This window comes from Anastrepha ludens, chromosome 5, assembly GCF_028408465.1.
Source record: "Anastrepha ludens isolate Willacy chromosome 5, idAnaLude1.1, whole genome shotgun sequence".
Taxonomy (NCBI): domain Eukaryota; kingdom Metazoa; phylum Arthropoda; class Insecta; order Diptera; family Tephritidae; genus Anastrepha; species Anastrepha ludens.
In genome coordinates this window covers 81,803,238-81,824,347 of record NC_071501.1, presented here as the reverse complement: position 1 = coordinate 81,824,347, position 21,110 = coordinate 81,803,238, and the positions used below count along the sequence as shown (strand labels likewise).

The window sequence follows — 21,110 nt, the reverse complement described above, 5'->3', positions numbered from 1 at the left end:
TTGCAAACTTGCCCATACTGTATGCATTCGCCCGAACGTCGCCCTCAGTGTTGTATACCTTCTTATTTTCTGTACTTTGGGCATTAAAGCATAGATGTAGGCGTTCTTCGCCCATAATAATCATGGTGAACAGATTTTTAGAGATGTGCTACGTAGCAGTCCATTATTCGGCTATGAGCGAGTTTGATAGAATCAGCTGATGGGCTGACGTAACTTAGGTCATGAAGCGGTTTACTTACGAAAAAACAGAGATGGTGTCAGTGATGTACGAAAAAAAATCAACCAATGACAACACTTCGTTGCCATCTGAGCAACGACTGACTGGACGAGTGTGTGAATACGTGTGATATGAATTCGGCTGCAGAATCTCCCAACAAAGTTTCCCCTAACTTTTTTTCACCATAGCTAAATAGCAAACATGGAAATCTATCATCCTTGCATAATACTGATGTCGTGCGATGACTTCGGTTTATACAGCAGTACCATACATACTATATTATATGTTGCTAGTTCGATTCGAGCCTCGTGATTTTTTCGAATATTGGCTTACGTACGAGTAAATACGAGTATTCTTATACTTATATGGAAAAAAAGAAGCCCTTACTAGTTTTACTAGTTCGAATTTCACCGGAATCCCACCAGTGGATTTCTCTGCACGATAGAGGATGAAGCAAATTTTCTCTTCTACTGATGAATATTCATAGGTAGCGCAGACGTATTTTAATATTTATACTAAATATATCACAGAAGATTCAGGCTCATATACTTCAACCATATATCTCGTCTACTCTATGATAGTTAATTTAGATCATCACTGTAGAAATATAAAAGTATTTTGTAAGATTTTTTAAAAATCTACTTTAATCTACTATTAAACCCTAAAATACAATGCATGAAAAACATTTTTTTTTCGCACATTGAATGCATTGCTTTTCGCAAGAAGACTTGTTATTTTTTCTACTCTGTCTATTTTTTCTACTCTAAGGTCAATGCACTTCTGCTGAAAATGCAACCTTGATTCGGTCAGGGCTTATTTTTTGAGCCAAGTGTAAGTTAATATTTTGATAATGACACTTCAATATAATCATTACTAAATCGGATTATATCTGCAACAAATATTTTTATTTAAGTAGGAGCAGTAAAATGTGCCAACCAACAATTCCACTCTAATCGCATGCAATTACTTAGTATCTCCTTATATGTGTGCGTATAGAGAGTTGCCGGGTGGCAAATAGGTCATAAATTACTTAATCTATAGCCACGAATTTATGTATAGTTTAATTAAAAGGCGATAATCAGCTTATAACTACACAAGAATTTGTTGACAAAAAAAGACAAACAAAAAAAGTTGGTAAAAGTATGAATGTTCTACTTTTGTGACCGACATTAAAAATTGCTTACCGAGCGTTTGCGAAATAGTCACCTCATTTAATTTTAATTTAAATTTTCAGCAAATTTTACATACTCACACACATACATAACGAGAATATGCAAGCAAACGCAGTTTATGTGTATGTATTTAGTTGTGCCACATTCTGCTAGTTCAATCGAAATCAAAAGCCACAATTAATTGAGCAGCACGAAATTGTTAAAAGCCAATGGTCACTGGGGTTAACGATCGCCGCATACATACCATGGGACAGACTTGCTCACGTACATATGGACGGACCTTTGTGCATAAAAATAGACATGCAATACGCATGCATTCGGCGCTGAAGGCATTTAATTAACACTTGCGAAAGCAGCCGCAAAGAAGAGTGGAAGACTGGAAAAAGACTGCAATGCAAAAGTAAAGAGAGGTTAGAAAAGTTTATATTAAGAATTTGCCACACAAAGAAATCATAGCTGATGATTCAAATTTTGTTAATAATGCCACAGCTGGCTAAATATATCGATCTCGAATCGCTTAATAATGTACTCAAAAGGCGATTTTGCGCAATTTGTTTAATCTGCCATTCGATGCATGAACTGACTCAAGTATATGCACGTAGAGCGTCATAAGTAATTTCTATTGGTAAGAAGATTTTTCGCGCTATAGCTACATTTGTTTTTTTTTTGGGGTTCTAAAATTCCAATCGTATATCTAAAAAAATTTCAAAATTATATTCCACATACATATAGGACTTTTCACATCTCTAAAACTTGAGACGGAGTGGGAGCGGGCATTTACTGCTTAAAACTAGGGATAAGGAGCCTATCAAGTAGCCAGACCACAGCAGTATTTTCCAAGCGGAAATTTTAGCTGTGGGAAAGCCGCGGAGCTAGCCTACACAAGAACAAGAAAGAACTCAACAATTAATATATACGTGGACATTCTAGCAGCAATAAAAGCAATAAGCTCATATTTTATTAAGTCCAAAAATGTTCAACGGAGCAGGAAGGCCATAGAAAGGCTAGCCGCATACAGTTGGCTGCATATCTATTGGGTACCCGGTCACAAAGCCATTATGGGGAACGAAATAGTAGATATACAACGAAATGGATGACTACATGAAAAAACTAGAGGAAGCTAGGTGGACTTATCTAACCACATGCAAAACAGCAAAAGTTATGTGTAGAACTAACGTCAAAAAACTGACTCAATTCGTACTTACGCTCTCGCGAAAGAATTGCAGAACTATTATAGGTTTGCTAACAGGTCATAATCTATTGGCTGCACATGCTTACAGGATAGGGATTGCTAACACGGAGAAATACATGAAATGCGGAGAGGATGTTGAGGAAACTTTAGAACACCTTCTGTGCGTTTGTCCGGCATTATTAAAAACGCGTTTAAAATGCCTGGGAGCCCCATTGTTTGAGGGTCTGGAGGACGTCTCAAAAGCAGATCTCTCAGCTCTGCTTAGATTCGCCAAAAGCGCTGACATTCCACATGATGTCTACTTTCAGTATTCATAGAGGTCGGTCTCCATGTGGAGTCGCTAGGGGCCAAAAGGTCTACATATGCGTGGCTTATTGCCTACCAGGCTAACCTAACCTAACCTATGTATGTACACAGTCAACATACAAAGAAAGCGTACACTACCACATATTGGGATGTTTTAACTATTTATTTTATAATTTTAATTATTTTTGTATAGAAATACATTTCCTTTTACAACAAGAAACATATAAAGCTAAGTTTCAAACTTTGTATAAAATTTGTTAAAATTCGGTACATCTTCACAAAAATTTCAAAATTTTTACTCAGAACTTTTAGAAAAATTTCGGATATGCAGTTTTATAGACCTTTAAATTTTTTTATAAAAAGTGCAAATTTCAAATGGTTCGAAAATTGCGTTGATTTTTGACAATTTTTCTGCTGACGGTGTTGAGTGTTTTCTTCCATACCCAAAAAAAATTTGGAGTAGGCGTTAAATGCAAAAAAAATCACAAGACCGCGACTGGAAAAAATGCTCAAAAATCAGTGTGATTTTTATCCTACTTGAAACTTGCACTTTACTGCACCGAAATTTAATGAGCTATAAAATTGCATACTTGAATTTTTTCAGAAATTCCGACTAAAAAGTTTGAAATTTTAAAAATTATTTAAAAATAATTTGTTTTTGTTGTACGCTTGCTTTTCTTTTTCAAATGTTAGTCCAAGGGTCCGTTTTTTTTCTATTTTTGGTCAATAAAACTCATCAATAAGATTTGAGCCAAGCCCTGACAGTTCCAACTATCTACCTGATAAATTTTTGAATCTACGATTTTTCACATCATTAAAAAAATTTGCATTGTATACAAATTATTTCTGCATATTATTTCCAAAACTAGAATGGCTCTTTAGCTATGAAAAAGGTATAATACTTTAATTAAATAAATAGCCCTTAAGCGGATTGTGGGCTCAAATATATTTTCATAAGAAGGAAAAAATATAGAAATACGTGACTAAAGCAAAAAACCTTAATAATTTAAACTTTTTTATTTGTTATAAGGAGTAAGTCAGGATAGTCAGAATTTTCAAAAATAATATTTTTTTTGCATTTTCTTAAAGTATAATATCTTAAAAATATTTCATGAAAATTTGAAGTGAATCCGACAAATACTTTTCGAGTCATTCAACCATTAACAAAGGACGCTCGGGCAAATCGGCAATCGATAGCAAAATTTTAGAGCGTTTTTTTTTCAAAACTACTTTTTTTGAACTGGTGATCACTGTAACCAAGCGATTTTTAAGTTTGGTAGGTTTCAATAAAGTTTATACTGCTTTTGAAAAACATAAAAAACTTGTGCCGGATCGAAAGATTTTTTTTCACAATTTCGATTTTTTTAAACAATTAATTGTCGGTTTTTTTTTCACGAAAATCTGAAAAATATTTCCTGAGGCCGTCATATTGTTAATTTAAAAGAAATAAAAAGCTTTGATCAAGCACAAGATTATCTATTAATAAAACTAAATGACCTCAAATTCTCACCCACTTCCTTAATTTACTTTTCACGGCGCTTGTTCTTAGATGCTGCCTCATTTTCTTAGCCGCGTCAAGTATCTTCTTTGCTATGCAAGTAAAACCTTGAAATATTCTCGAAAATCTGGGTTGCTTCATTACCAGTATGGGTGGCTCAACCCTTTTGTATCACCGCTCGAAATGCGCGATGTACTCAAAATTCCTTGCGTCGAGAAAATTTATACTGTTTGTAATGAAAAAAAAAAATGTTACAGTATTACCAAAATTATTTATTTCCTCCTTACTTAAACTAAAAAATAATTTATTGCTTTTGTTCGCGGATTATTCCATCGAATGATGCCAGAATCGGAACACTTTAGAGGCAATGGGGTTTAGATTGGACAGCCTCTTTCATACTGAGCACTACAGTCAACTTTTGTTATTTTTTCAGACAAACTCTTTAAAAAGCCTATCATCTAAACTTTCCTTACATTTTGCAGTAACGCATTTATTATAAAAAAAATGGCGTTTCACTGTCTTATGTGTCAAATATCTGAAGAAATAGATATATAAACTTGTTGTTGTAAATACTATTTTCAATTACCAGTAAATTCTTTAATTTTAATTGAGTCAAAAGTGGAATGGAGCCTTTAAAAAAAATTATTTTCTTTTTGACAATTTCAGATGCCAAAACTATACTCAAAGGCGTCAGTGGTCGCTTGCGCTCCGGCGAGCTTACAGCTATTATGGGACCATCCGGTGCTGGGAAAAGTACCTTGCTCAATATACTCTCCGGCTACAAGTAAGTTTTAAAATTAAGTTTTAGAAGTCAGTCATTTTTGGTTAGCAGAACTAACAAATTTCTGTCATAAAATTTTTGTAAAAAATACTTTGACAAAAATATAACAAAACAAATGTATAGCCATACAAATTAGTAGTAGAGCGTTCGATGATTTAAAACAAAAATCTGTTAGCTTCAGCTTATTTTTAGTATTATTATTAATTTTTTTTTATTCAAAATAATACAAGTAAAAAATTGCTTGCTTTCGGTTCACTTTTTCGCGAGAAATAAAATACAATTTTTTAAGGTCCTGTAGGGTAATATTTTATTTTATATTACCTGATAGATTTCCGTTTCTGCGGCCTTAATTGGGGTCAAAAATGTCCTACAGGCCACTAAAATTTTCCACATTTTTAAGAATAGCGAATATACTCTTACCGAAGGATTTTTGAAACTCTTCCCCAAATTTTCGCTTAAGTTTTCTAACATAAAAAATTTAAAGGAATGTTTGGTTTTCTTTCTTGTTTTTGTACTATTTACCAAGTTTCCACATCCCTAACGCAACAGCTACATAAATCATTCGCCCATTTACCGAGTCTACAGTGCCCACTAAAAATATCTGTCAGCAGTACTGAAGTACTTCTAAGTTAGTCTTGGACAAAACTGATGTTACCTGTCATGTCCGACCGACTGCCGCAAATCCTCCTGTTATTAAGCAGAAGGGACTGCAGATGGGTGGTTTGACTGATGACAGGCCACTTTCTATGGGCGAAGCACATGGAAAAGGTAGGCATCTCATACAGGGAACCCCGCCCAGCATGTGGAAAGAAGGATGAGACGGCGAACCACTTTCTGTGCGTCTACCCGGCATTCGCTCGAATCACGCTTGTGGTCTTTGGCACTGATGTATTAAAAAGTGGCGTCACAAGATCTACTCAGATTCTTCGGAGCTCAGGTAGATTTAAAAAAAATTCAAAAGGGAACCCGAGTGCAGCAGAACAGCCTAAATGTGGTCCAAGTGCTGTACTTTTGCTAGTTTGTGCCGACAAAAAACAAAAAAGTTACTCTCTCATTTTTTACAGTTACTGCACATTGCTTGCCATCGCTATTGGAATTTTTTCTCAATTCATGTTTTATGTGATTTGTATTGTTGTTGTAACAACATAATCAGTCCTCATAAATGTTTGTTGGAATGCTGCTAGAGTGACAGTTCTTGGCCGGATATATATAAATCCCGGTCGTTCCGACAACGTAGAACCGACTCTCGTGGGAACGAGTGTTTCATGCTCCCAGTAGGTATCTGGCAGCAATTGGTGGTAATTACGCCTTAACCACTCAACTACGACGGCCGCCAAAACTGTGACTGTCACTTAGTATGACAAAAATTTGTTGTGGTATCATCAAGCTGTCAGACACCTGACAGATAGGCGGGCGTTTATCCAGTGGTACTGACATTTTTGTATGTTTAATGCCATTTTTGAAGACTTCCTTCAATTGGTACTGCAGTAGTAATCTGCCCTTTTCTAATCCCATTCTTTTCAAGCATTTTCTAGGAAAAAATCTAATATCCGGTTTATTTATCTGGAACAATTCGAAATTTACGATTCGTTCCAATGAGTATTTGAATTAGTTAACCGCCGACTATTTTGAGGTAAGATATTTCTTTAGTGCGCTTTCGAAAGGTTCAAAGTAATACCAATAAATAATTATGAAATGACTCAATATTCCAGCATTCTAATATAATTTTAACAAAAACAAAAATGTTTTAAGTTTCCAGCTTTTATAACCTCACCGGCGTAAAGCAAAGACATTTGGCGCAGTAAAATCTAAGAATGCCGCTAAAAACTTTTTCGCTGTTAAGTGAAAGAAACTTTGTTGCGACGCTGTAAAAAAATTGCCAACATAAATCGTCGCCTGCCCCTGCCGGTTGATTATCAAGCAAAGGGAAGAAAGCTAACCGACCGCCTGGCTTGCCAGTGCCAATAAATTCATTTAACTTAGCCTTGTGCAAGCCATAAAAGAGCAGTATATTAATGCCATGTTTCCATACGATTAGGAAAAAAATACTCGTAGGTAATCGAGTCCACGCCAATACGTAGGTAATCGAAGAATAGATAACAACAACAAGCTACGTGTGGCAACATACACACGTGCATACGTTCTTATGGCTGACCAATTCGCATTCCATTTTTTAAGTAAAATAAAATTGATTTGGTGACCACCACAAAGGCAGGCATACAACAGCTGTTTTCATCAAAGCGATGGGTGTTTGCAAATAATTATATACTGAGGAATGTATTGTATGTATGTATATAATTATGACTTGGTTCTTTTTTTTCTTTGTTTTTATGAGCTGATAAGCAGCGGTCTAAAAGTCCATCGGTCAAATTCAAGCACTGCACGAGTTGTCAGTGCGCGAAGCAATTACAATTTTTCCAGAGCCAACTTATGCGCGTAGAAGTACTTTTCAAGCGCTTGAATGTAAAAAAGCTACTCAACTAATTAGCAGCGACAACTTCAATTCAGGTCAATTCTGTTAGCCCTCGTTAAGTTGATAGGAAATTTTTATTTTATTTATTTGAAAGTCAATTTTTTCACGTTTATACCCTTTAACTAGGAAAACTTTAACTTTTTAATTATAGGAAATTATTCTAGAATGAAAATCAGTCAGTCAAGTAATTAGCAACAAACAGCTTGATTATTATTTTAGAAAATTACCACGAGGCTTAGACAAAGTTCCATAATGAATAATGTATGTTAAGGGTGACGAGCAAAGAGTGCACTAATCGGTAACATTTCTTCGATTTTTTTTATAATTAAAAAAAAAAATTTTTTTTTTTTATTATTATTGTTTTTTATGATTATTATTTTTTTTTTTTTTTGAGAAGGTGTTGGTACACTAACGTGGAAAATTTACTAAACAGAGTTTAGATGCACAAAGGTTATTTGAAAAAAATGTTCGGCAGAAACTTTTGCGCCCAAAATGAAATAGAAAAATAGGTAAATTTCGCAAAAATACCGACACTGATATGGAAGAGAACAGAAATATGGTACTTATAATTTTATAATTTATAATTTAGTTATAATTTATAGTTTTTCTTTTTTTTCTATTTTTTATTTTTTGTACTATTTTTTTATGTTATTTGAGAAAACGTTGGTTCACCATCGTCGTAAACCACTAAGAGGAGTCGTTCGGTTGCAAGAAGGTTATTCGAAAAGATTCATTCGCTCAGAAACCTTTAATTTCGCAAGAAAATACCGACACTTGTACGGGGCCCTCCATCTATCTTTACGGATTTGAACTAGGTATTAATTGAAGAATGGTAACACTTAGCTGTCATCTGATTTGACAGAAAATTAGTTTTATTCTTCCGCTGAACGAAAATGGTTGTGTATACGCTCAAAAAAGCTGGGAAATATTGCGACATTGCTTTGAAAATCATGGTAATGTTGCAGAATGTGTACGAAAATTACGTACGGCAATGGGAAGAAGAAAAGCACCGAATGAAGCGTATGTGCGTTACTTTGCGAAAAAGTAAGAGAAACTGGGTTGCTTATTGACAAACCAACGCGTGGCCGACCAAAATCCGCGCGTACACCCGAAAATATTGCTGCTGTGGCCGAGAGTGTTCATGAATCACCAGGAACATCAGTTCATCGTCGTTCTTAACAATTGGACATTTCGGAGACATCATTGAGACGAATTTTGCGTAAAGACCTTGGTATGGTAGCCGAGGCAGCCATATGAATGAAGTTGTGGTCCATCATTAACCGGAAGGATTGTACTTTAAAATAAAAAAAACAGTTTGGAAAAATATTGAGTAGTTTCTTTTTTATAGCATTTTTAATTCCGTAAAGTTATATGGCGGACCCTATATATAACACAATAGAAAAATGGTACTTATTTCGGAACTAAAACGACTTAAGCCCAAGGGGAGGCTCTACTTTCCTCGTTCCCACGACTGTCAGTTCTACGTTGCCGGAACGAGCCGGATTTATATCCGGCTACAACTGCAACAACAGCCATGTTTTCCTCGTTTATTAATTGCACTATGGTTGCTGTTGTTGTTGTCATTGTGGTGCATCAAGCACTGCCAGTGCGTTGTAGATCGTAATCGTCTATCTGATTTAATTGTTTCGACGTATTTGGTCCAGTGGGAGATGATATGCGGTGGCGGTTATATAATCTGAGGTGCTTTACCATATGGCATCAAGCTGGGTTAATTAGAAAAATTGTGAGCCATATGAATTTTATATTGCACGATATGAGTTATGAGTAATAAGACTGATGATAAAAAATATTAATTTTTTTTTAATTTCAAACTTTCTAATAATAATAAAATAAATGATAAATAAATTACAAACAAAAACATATTTACTTTTTTTATCACTACAATGCTTCATTCTAAGCTTCGATTGTTCCAAACAAGCGCTGCAAGTTTTACAAGTCCCCTTAGGGTGCCTGCCGCATACCCTTTAAGAGCTTCAACACACTTGACTCTTGGTCCCGCGAATACAGGTTTCATCTTTATGAGTAGTAATGTGCTCTAAAAATTTAAGCTTCAGAAGCCTAGTGAAAGTGCACAATCCCATGAATATCGTAAAAAATAATCGTCACTACCTTCAATTTGGATTTACTCATTCAAATGGAATGGAAAAGGATTCTTTCACAGTATCGATTAGCGCTTCTTTTCAGAACTATAAATAAAGCGCCAGGCTTCTTCACACGTTTTTATTCATTCCATTAGCTTTAGTTTGGTTAAGTTAGAGAAGTTGCTTGTCTAAGACAGAGAGTCTTGTCTAAGTCTTGCCCTAAGCCCCATTGTGATAGCTGCATTTGATTTCCATCCTTTAACTAAGTTGCTTAAACCACTTAAATCTTTTAAGAAGGCAACTAATCCCTCCAGTGAGACATTTTGTAAATTTCCCAGGTCCTCAAAGAAATAATCGCCAAAATATTTGGTAGGGCTTCTTTGAAGAGCAGGACATTCACAGAGGAGGTGTTGTACCGACTCAATTTCTTCGTCATCTCCACAGCTTCTGCAGAAGTCACTGGCAAGTATACCCATTCTACTGGCCAATGTGCCCATAGTTCAGTGACTGTTATAACACCTGTGATGACGCCAGCAGTTGATCTGTTTGGATCTTTTTCAGTTTCATTCAACATTGCACAAATGTGAGGATTTTGTGCTGCCAATACTTTGAAAATTACCCTAGAATCCGCATGAAAAATTTCCGTAAATTCGTCATAAAATGTTTACAGATCGGTATTATTTAATCTCCTCGCTCAGTTTTCCTTCACAACTGTCCAAAAAAGTATACCCTGTATTCTATTAAAAAAAATTTAAATTAGGTTTTATTGTGACTCTGAAGAGTCCACCAAAATTAAAAAAAGTTAAAAATTAAAAAAAGCAAAATGTATATATAAAAAGTCTTTCAAAAGACGCGTCTAGATGCTGTTTTAAAGTAGAACATGTAAAAATTCATATTCCTTTAGGTTTCACCATCTTGATTCAAAATAGGGCGCTTAATAATTTTATGTGAAAAATTACATCATCTAAGTAAATGTCAGCCATGGGTGCGTCTACAGGTGAGGTAATCAAAAAGTCGATTCATTAATGCCTCATTTTCGAGACCGTCAAGAACGCCGAGTTATAGCTGTTGAAGGTTGTTCAGCAACACTTTGCACTACAGCAGCAATACTTTGAACAGAACGTTCAGTTTTTGGTCTCCCAGTGCTTTTTCTTATCTTCGCAGAAACAGTTTCTTGAAATTTTTTCAGCAGTCTTTGAATCATCGACTTATTCGAACGATTATTTTCACCAAACAAATCACGAATTGTCCGATTTTTTCTTCTTAAAGATCGACTAATTTCGTATATATAATATTTTTTATAGCCTTATTCACTCCGTCGGGAGCATAGAGCCTCGACAAGACTTTTCCATCGAACACGGTTCTGGGCTTTTGTTTTTTTTGCCCCATCCCATGTGACATCGGCACCTGCTAGCTCACGCAACATCGACCTTCGCCAAGTTATCTTTGGCCGACCACGACCTCTGCTCCATTGCGGGTTCCAGTCCAGTGCTATTCTCGTGATGCTATCGGGTGGTTTTCTAAGCGTGTGAACTATCCATTGCCACTTTCTGCGTTTGATTTGTCATCGTTGATCTCCTATACACTACTAACATCTAGGCATTACTTTCGAAAGACCCTTTACTTGTGTAATATATTCTCTCATCCAATTAAATATATTCGACCTCCTTACTGTTTCTTGCCCGTCATGTCTGCCAACAGTTGAATATTTCTATTATTGCCGGTCGATTCATTAAGTGATAACAAGAATTTTATGCAAACACAAAAGCACACACACTTACACATACATGCATGCATGCATATTTATAAGCAAAAGCGTTCACATAATTTGTAATTCACTTTAGTCTCTACAAGTCTAGCTTTGCCTTTTGTTTGCCCATGACTCGGCTTTATTCTATATTTGGTTTATAAAATATGTGCATATCGGGCATTTGTAGGCATTTGCAAGACTGTCATAATCCAAAAAAAAAAAAAAAAAAATGTTTAGATAAGTATGCAGAAAATGGCCACCAGCTCTACTTTTATGTTGTTGAAAAAATTAGTCGCGGTATCTATGAAAATTACTTGTATCTTATTAGATGCAAACTTTTCTTTACTTTTACTGGGGGAGGCATAGTGGATTGAAAATTTTGAAGCCATTTTTCTCCAATTTTCGATTTTTTGAGTTATGACGTTCTTCCAGCAAGGCCAGCTACTGCTGATTCCGCTGCTCGAGCAGTCAAGAATGCTTCTTTTCCAAATGCAATAAATCGTATTTAGTTGTGCATGTGTGTGTGTGTATTCTTACATTCCAAACTCACTTTGCCTTTGTTTGCGTAGTACGCGTTTTCAGCTCATGTCACGCTAAAAAAACAAAAACAATGGTCAGTTTGGACTTTAAACTTGTTTGTTAAATGACACTTACATTTTTGCTGTTTGCTTATTTATTCAACTATTTATTGCTGTAAGTCTACTGGAAAATTTTGCTACACTGATAATAATATTTGTAAAAATTATGAAAAAATTAATATTTATTATATTGCACACACATACGCACATACATATGTAACTATTTTGAACCCATGTAATACATATTTATGTGGCGACGGCAGCTAGAATTTGCTAATGAGCGCATGAAGCAAGTCAACAAAGATCCAAATTTTCCGAAATTAAAATACAATACAAAAAAACAAAGTAAACGTTGAAAAGCTCGTAGAACTAAGTTTTGCTCTTCTTCTAATGTTTGGTTTATGGTTTCGATGAATGAGTAAGATAAAATCCATGCTCTCTCGCTTGATAGCATAATTCATCATTGAGATGGCACGCTTTGAGCCTCCGGCTGGTCATTTGAGTATAGATTATATCCACAATGGAGTGAATAATAAGTCCCGCAATACAATACAGAGAGACACAATTTCTTCTTTAATATTCAAAATACGAATAAGAGCACAAAGAGTGTCGCCAGCATGGGAAACAAAATCCCCTCTCTCTTCCCCGTTCGTTCTTCTTCCATGAATACATTTTTTCCTTTCCAAATGTTTCCCTGCATAAATCGGGACTAAGGCGGCGCCAATCGTGTTAAGGCTACTTTGCTCTCAGGTAATTTGACAGAATTGCTGTGTGTGTGATGTCGCACTTGTGCAATTTTTTCGTGTGTTGTTTGTGCAATTTCTTCTTATTGCAATCTCATTCGCATTTTCACAACTCTCCCATGCAACTGCACTCTATGAAGGGCGCAATTCAGTTGTTATCATTCTTGGCATATATCGATACTTCACTTCCTTTGTATCTTAGTAAGTATTGCAGGGAGCATTGCGTGCAGTGGCACACAGCCCACATATGGCGTATACAAATTTTATTACTATAAACTATAGTCTATTTACTAATCTTGAAGTCTTGTCATAGTCTAATTAGTAGTTACGAACAGTTATTTCCATGGCAGGCGGTTCTACGTAACGGATTGACTCTGGTTTTTCCCGTCGAAGAGCTGCCGCTCCAGTGAACTAGCCTTGTCTATTGCGCTGAACCTCACTCCTCGCTTATCGTCACTGGAGCAGCTCCATGCAGCAAAACTGTTCCCAATACTTTTCCTTAGTGCTGGCAATAGCCTAACCGTGAACCTAAAATTTACTCCTGCTGCGTTTGCCAAAGGCGCCTACAGCCAAACTCCACATCGGTTAGAGGCATGATGAAAAGAGTTTAAAGGTGAGCTCTTTAACAGACCGTTATTCGTCTCTGAACGAATTTAACAAAATCCGCTGATGGGCTGACATCACTTGCGATGTTTTTACACAAAAACAGAGATTGTGTTAGTGATATACGAAAGAAATCAACCAATCATACTTTGTTACCCTCCGAACAACGGCTGATTGGACGAGTGTGTGAATATATGTGAAATGATCGTGCAGAATTCGACTGCCGAATCGCCTGTGACGTGGCAGTCAAAAGTTAGGTTAGGTTAAACTTGGTTGATGCTCTAGATCATACATAGGCCAGAAATTGATATATCGTGATACTAAGTGTTAGTATGGAAAATTTTATTTTTATATTTTTTCTTTAATACACAGTTTGGCTAATTTAAGTAGGCTGCTAATTTTTTAAACTGCATACTTTCTAATGTTGAAAATGATGCAAAACCCAAGCAGTTTATTCGTACTTTGCTAAGTGCAGGTCAGTGGCAGAGTAGGTATTCCAGAGTTCCTTTTGCCTTGACTTCGTTACATGTTGTCCATGTCTCATTCTGCACTAGCTTCAGTTTGGCCGCGTACGATGGAGTAAGACAGTGTCCCGTCAGTAGCCTCACTACAAGTTTACACTCTTTCCTGGGAAGAGATAATATATAGCTTGTAACCTGACATTGTGTTTGCGTAGCATGATTTTTGCGATCCTTCATGAGCTGGTTCTTTCCCATCTTAAAGTTGCTTCTTGAATCGTGGCTGCCGAAGTTCCCTTCGCAATTTTCTTTTTCAACATAGTAAAAGAGCAATCCTGGAAATTATATCATCCATGGGTTAGCTGTAATCAGAGCGACGGATGATGCCCCCTTTAAGATCTGCTCAGATCTTGAGACGCTTAGAGAGTGGTCCATAAGATTTGTGGCCGCATGTTTCTCCCGCAATCTGATGCACTTAGCTCCCACGGTCTCTACTTCACCACAAGTAGAACCTCTACGGCTTCTCAGACGAGCAACATTGCTCCGCGATTAAACAGCATTTTTTTTATGAAAACTCGTGTTTTTATTTTCGTAAAAAAATGTAATTTCAATTTTTTTTTAAATACTGGTTTTATTGAGAATTTTTTTCTCATTTTGATATTTCTTCCTCATAATTTCTTTTTTATTTTTATTAATTTCTTGTCTTTTCTTTTTTATTTTTATTAAAAAACGAACAAAAAATGCATAAAAAAAGTTTATAAACGTACGGAATTGCGTATTCCCTCCCTCTAGCACCAGTTGCCAACAGCCACAATAAGCAAAGTGCACAAAATAAAACAACAACTAAAAAAGTTCATACTAAATTAGAATTTTTAACGCGCAGTGCTTATTTTATTATTGTTTTTGTTTTTGCAACGTGCTTCACCTTTACCCAGTCACCTTTTGCTGATTAAATCAGAGCACTTTGCAGAAATTAAAAGCAATATACACACATACATAAATACAATTCTGTAGAATTACAGGGTAAATCGAAATATGGGTATCATTTTCTAATAGAAAAATATGATTTATTTTTTTGCTCTTATATATATTAGCAAAACTAACAGCATCCAAAATAAAAGCAATGCGAGATCTGCATCTATTTTTTTCTTGCCGCTTTTTACATTTTTTTTACACCGTAAGCAGCGACTTTCTCTGACCTCAAAAATAACATTTCCAGCAAATTTGTTTATGTCTGCATTGTTCTTCTTGTTAGCGTGAAATTTTCAACTTGAATTGTGCTGGAATGAGTAAAATAACGCAAAGATTGTGTAAATTGGATTGTAAGAGGAAAATGAAAGAAAAAATTTACCTCTTGGAAGTAAGACGCATGAAATGTTGATAATATTTTATATGAAGAGATGAGCTTCGAACAAAGAATTGCGGAGAAATAAGTGCATTGTTAATATATGCACGCACGCACGCACACATGCATGTACTATACATGTGAATAAGTATGCATATGTATTTTAAGAACATTTCTCTCAGTGGCTGCGCTCTGGATCTGGAGTGGCATAAACGACACGTGCCTCCAAATAAAAACATGAAATGTTTACCATAAAAATACATCTTATTTATATAAGCTCACACATGCATACATTTATAAAATTCACACGTAACATTTCGGAAATTCCAAAGAGTGTGCACACCTATGATTCAAAGATACGAACGGAAAGCGGTGTATTTTGCACAGAACTCTTCATCTCCCATAGAACTCTTCTCTACTTAGTATTCGGCACCAGACTAAGTATTGGTCATATAACCGCCAGATTCTGCATGTGATATCTGTGGGCGCTGGAAAAATTAGCCAACAATAGACTTTATTCAACACTTCCGAAACGCGTGAACCTCCCATCGGCGAATACGTTTCAAATTTCTGGTGAACCACTTTTTTTTTGTAAAACTGCAAAATTCAGGAATATAAAAGCAGCTTGGAGTATTCAAGAGATCTGTATGACTTCAAGACATAAAGAAATACGACTTAGGTAGTGAATTCTGCATTCCCATGGCAGCCGGTTCTACGTACCGGAATTACTCGGGTTCTTCCCGACCAAGGGCTGCCGCCTCAGTAAACTAGGCGTTTCTAGTGCACTAAGCCTCGGTGACGCAATTTTGCGCAGACAAACACCATGGGCCTTTATGGTAACCTTCTTCTGTTTGGGTGGCGCGATAACCGCAGTCGCGATTTTGACCGAGTTTAACAAAGTGCGCCAGTCGTTTCTTTCTTGTTCTAACCGGCGCCAATTGGTGACACCAAATGAAGCCCAGTCCTTGTTCAGAGGCCTTCCTCTCCCTCAGCTCCTCAGCAGAATTTTGCCCGCTCATTTCACACACTCGCCCATCCTGTTGTTGTTCAGACGACAACGAAGCAACCTGAACGTAGACTGTGCTGGTTTTTTTCAACGCTCTCAGTTTTTCGTAGGCCAACCTCTGTCATGTCCCCGGTTACATGAACCAATCAACTGTTTCTTCCAAATACCCCGAGAGCCGGCTAACGGTCTGATATTGGCCACACTCGTGGTGAAAAGAATTAAGGAGGTGTGACGAATAACAGACCGTTATCCGGCTCTCAGCGAACTTGACAGAATCAGCAGATGGGCGGACAAAAAACTGAGATTATGTTAGTTATATATGTATATATATATATATATATAGAACTGGGGACTAGTTTGCGTTGAAAGAGATGAACTCGGCTCAATCGTCTAAGATCAACGTCCTGATCATTTTGGGGTATTTCCAATTCCAGCTTGTTCGTCCCTTAAGGAGCGTTCGATACATTGGAGTATATTTTGTATGAACGTGGCTAGAATTTTGTAAATAGTTAGCGTTGAGCAGAGTTATTCCTTGCCAATTGCCGCAGTCACTTAAATCGCCTTGCGACTGAAGCATCTTTACACTGTCCCAGCCGACCGTGATGTGGGGATGAAGAATTTCAGCTGAAATTTGCGAGTTGGCGATCAATAGTTCTGGCTGTATGCCGACTTCGCTCGCGGCTTTGTTGAGCTTCAGCTTCTTGATGGCATCCGTGATCTCCGCTAGACTATGGCAGGATGTTGTTATTTTACTACTCGATTCAAGCTAGATTCACTGCTAAGAGCAATGCTGCTAATTGCTTCAAAATGTTCTGTCCATCTACGGATCTAGCCATGATTGGAGGTCAGTAAAACACCCTTCACATCTCTGATTGGCTAGTCACTCCTACTACTATCGGTTACTACTACTCTGCTGGTTGGCTAAGCGGCCAACTGTGCGGTAAAGCTGACTTATATTGTTCAATGAACTTTCTCTTAACGTTTCTGCCCGATTTCTTTACTTGCTTCGCCGCCTCTCTGTAGGCAGCCATCGCTGATGAGTTGCCTTTTGAGTTAATTTCTGCACTGAATGATGCTATCAAGTAGTATCAGAGATCCATTTTGGGATATATCTGTTCTTTTCACTCTTTTTCTTCTTATCCTTACAAGCATCGATTGATTTTTCTTAACTTTAGAGTTTTCTGTAACATCATTTATTAACTCACATTTAATACTCTATCGAATGATGTAATGAGATCGTTTTTATGGGTATTTTAAAAATTTATAAAAATCACTCAAAGCAATTTCAACACAAGAACTTTCGAGAAATTCTGCCTTTTATTACTTTAAGAACAATTAAAACTGAGTTGGAAACTTAAAACTGACTAAAAAACATTTCCCACTTAATTCTAAATAAAAATACCAATTTACTCTACTCGCCTAAAATGCTTAGTTTAACAATTATTAATTAGATCGAGTTCTGAACACTTTTAGGCTTTTAAATTCACCTGTCATGATTATTTGCACTACAGACAATTTTTTATGCAGATTCCATTTTAAAACGTGACCTATCCGAAAATGATATGCAATAAGACATGCATTTAAATTCCTGCAACATTTAATCGCCTCTGTCGAAACTAATTACACACAGACGTATGTATGTAGTTACCCATAAGCACGTGTTATGTTGACAAATGTGCTTAGAAATATTTATTGCTCTTACCAATTGATTTATTAATAGACAAAATAACAATTTTAAACTACTTATGTATGCAAAGTGTTTAGTTATAAATCTTAGCTTGTGCGGATTTCTCAAATACACTCACACATATATAGTGTTATATTTACGTGTGCACATACATACATATAAAACACATCTAGCAAGAAAAATACCATTATTTTCCCATTTGTAATAAATTGTCTCTTTACTTTCTTTAGAACCACAAACATCGAAGGTGTCGTCACGATGAATGGACGCGAACGTAATCTGAGCATTTTCCGTAAATTATCCGCTTACATTATGCAGGATAATCAATTGCACGGCAATTTAACCGTCCAGGAGGCAATGACTGTGGCCACGAACTTGAAACTGAGCAGGAAATTTACAAAAGCGGAAAAGAACTCAATGGTAGGTAGAGAATTAAAAAATTAAATAAAAAATAAATTAAAACAAAAGGAAATAAAACCTAATAAAAAAAAATTAAAAAAAAGATATACAAAAATAAAAAATTAAAATAACAAAATGATAAAATAAAAAATAAATTTAAAAATAAAAAATAAAAAAATAAATTAAAAAAAGGAAATAAAACCTAATAAAAAAATTATAGAATAATAAATAAAAAAATTCAAAATTAAAATAAAAAATATTACAATAAAAAATAAACAATAAAAAATACAAAAAAAATTAAAAAATTTTTTTTTTTTAAATAAACAAAATAAGAAAAAAAAATAAAAAAAAAATTAAAAAATAAGAAAAAAATAAAAAAATAAAAAAAATTAAAAACAAAAATAAAAAAATAAAAAAAATTGAAAATAAAAAAATATAAAAAATTTAAAATTAAAAATTAAAAAAAAATAAAAAATATTAAAAATAAAAAAATTAAAAATAAAAAAATTTAAAAAAAACTTAAAAATAAAAAAATTAAAAATAAAACTTAAAAATAAAAAATTAAAAATAAAAAAATTAAAAAAAAAATTAAAAAAAAATTAAATTAAATAAAATAAAAATATAAAATAAAACATAAAAACCACAATAAAAAAAAATTTAATTAAAAAAAATGAAAAATATAAAAAAAATATATAATAGGACTATGAATAAGTTCGTGCGGTTTTTTTCGAAATTTGAAACTTTATTGACGTAAAATGGTTACAAATTTAATATTCAAAATATTGTCCATCGCTTACTACTACTTTTTCCCATCTTTCTGGCAATTCACGGATTCCCTTTGTGAAAAATTCGGTCGGTTTTGCCGCAATCCACGAATCGATCCATTTTTTGACTTCATCGTAATTACGGAAGTGCTGGTCAGCCAGGCCATGTTGCATCGATCGGAAGAGATAGTAATCGGATGGCGCAAGGTCTGGACTATACAGCGGGTGGGGTAGGACATCCCATTTGAGCGTTTCTAAGTATGTTTTGACCACTTGTGCAACATGTGGCCGAGCATTGTCATGTTGCAAAATAACTTTGTCGTGTCTATCGGCGTATTGCGGCCGTTTTTCTCGCAGTGCTCGGCTCAAACGCATCAATTGTCGTCGGTAGACATCCCCCGTAATCGTTTCATTCGGTTTCAGTAGCTCATAATACACAACACCCAGCTGGTCCCACCAGATACACAGCATAACCTTCAGGCCATGAATATTCTGCGCCGACGTCGATGTTGAAGCATGGCCAGGGTATCCATACGTTGCCCGACGTTTTGGATTGTCGTAATGGACCCACTTTTCATCGCCAGTCACAATTCGATGCAAAAAACCCTTTCTTTTGTGCCGTTGAAGCAGTTGTTCGCATGCCATAAAACGGCGTTCAACGTCTCTTGGCTTCAATTCATACGGCACCCAATGGCCTACCTTTCGGATCATTCCCATGGCTTTTAAACGTTTGGAAATGGTTGATTGATCAACTCCCAAAGTTTTTGCAACCTCTTCTTGCGTTTGAGCCGGATCTTGATCGAGCAATTCCTCCAATTCGGTATCCATGAACTTTGGCGGCGCACCCTCGCGTTCTTCGTCTTCCAAGCCAAAATCACCACTTTTAAAGCGTGCAAACCACTTCTGGCACGTTCGCTCAGATAGAGCATGCTCACCATAAACTTCCACCAAGATACGATGACTTTCGGCTGCTTTTTTCTTCATATTAAAATAATGAAGAAGAATTCCCCGCAAAAACACATTATTTGGCACGAAATTCGACATTTTCAAGTGTGGTAAAAATATTGTTGTTTACGCTTCAAATAAAAAACTTATACTGACGTTTGGGCCTTACGACAGTAGCTCTCCAATGAATGTTTGGAAATGTGGATCGATGGAATAATAATCAAGTTACGCCATCTGTTGTAAAACCGCACGAACTTATTCATAGTCCTATTAAATAAAAATTAAAAATTAAATTAATCATTTTTACTCTCCCCTGAATTAAGAGTAGATAAAGTTGTATACTTAAGTATTCAAAAACATAACAATTTCCTTGCGCTGTTGGGGAAAAATACATGAGTGAGAATGAATGAAAATGAGGCTTGCACTTCGACTAAACAGTTGTAGTTGTTGTTTTTGTTGTTGGAGTGGTTGTTGCTTTTGGCGTGATTTTTGATGGTGTGCTTGTTGTTTTTGTTGTGGGTGTTGTTGTTTGTGTTATTGTAGCAGCATAAATATTCCCCACACATATACGGGGATTGCTGCTGAAGCGCAGTCCTTAGCCGGATTTAAATGCTGGTCACTCCAGTTACGCAGTTGTCTTGTGAACGCCGATCTAACGGTCTTTGTGCCCTTTACTCATCACAAATTAAGATACAGCTGAGTTGGACCACATCCGGTCGAGATATCTTATTCTTCCTCCTGCTGTAGCATCACATTCGAGAAGGAGTAATTCCCAAAGAGTTTGGATTACCGAAGAAAAGACAAGAGTTAGTAAACTATATACCAAGCCTATACAAATAATTGGGAAATTTTTAGTGATCTGTGCAAATGACCGTGAACATTCTCAGTTGGTTCTCACGGTTATAAGTTGCCCGAAACTCGTTTGATTATGCCCCCCCAGTAAGAGCTTGTCCTGTGTTATGCCGTCCGAATGGATACAAACGCTCCGACTCTGAAAGTATTCTACGACCAGCTGGGCGTAGCAGAAGAAGGGGAAGAGCTTCTCTGCGTTGGAAAGATCAGGTGAAAAAGGGCTTGGTTTCATTTGGTGT

The 21,110-nt window shown here is 35.9% G+C and overlaps 1 protein-coding gene across 1 annotated transcript in view; it reads left to right on the top strand.

The window, feature by feature from the left end:
* LOC128863944 (ATP-binding cassette sub-family G member 1) overlaps positions 1–21,110 on the top strand; it is a 140,884-nt gene that overhangs the window by 104,909 nt on the left and 14,865 nt on the right. The window contains exons 3-4 of the mRNA XM_054103373.1: positions 5,052–5,169; positions 18,142–18,331. Coding sequence (XP_053959348.1) covers positions 5,052–5,169; positions 18,142–18,331 — 308 coding nt within the window. The remainder of the gene's footprint in view (positions 1–5,051; positions 5,170–18,141; positions 18,332–21,110) is intronic.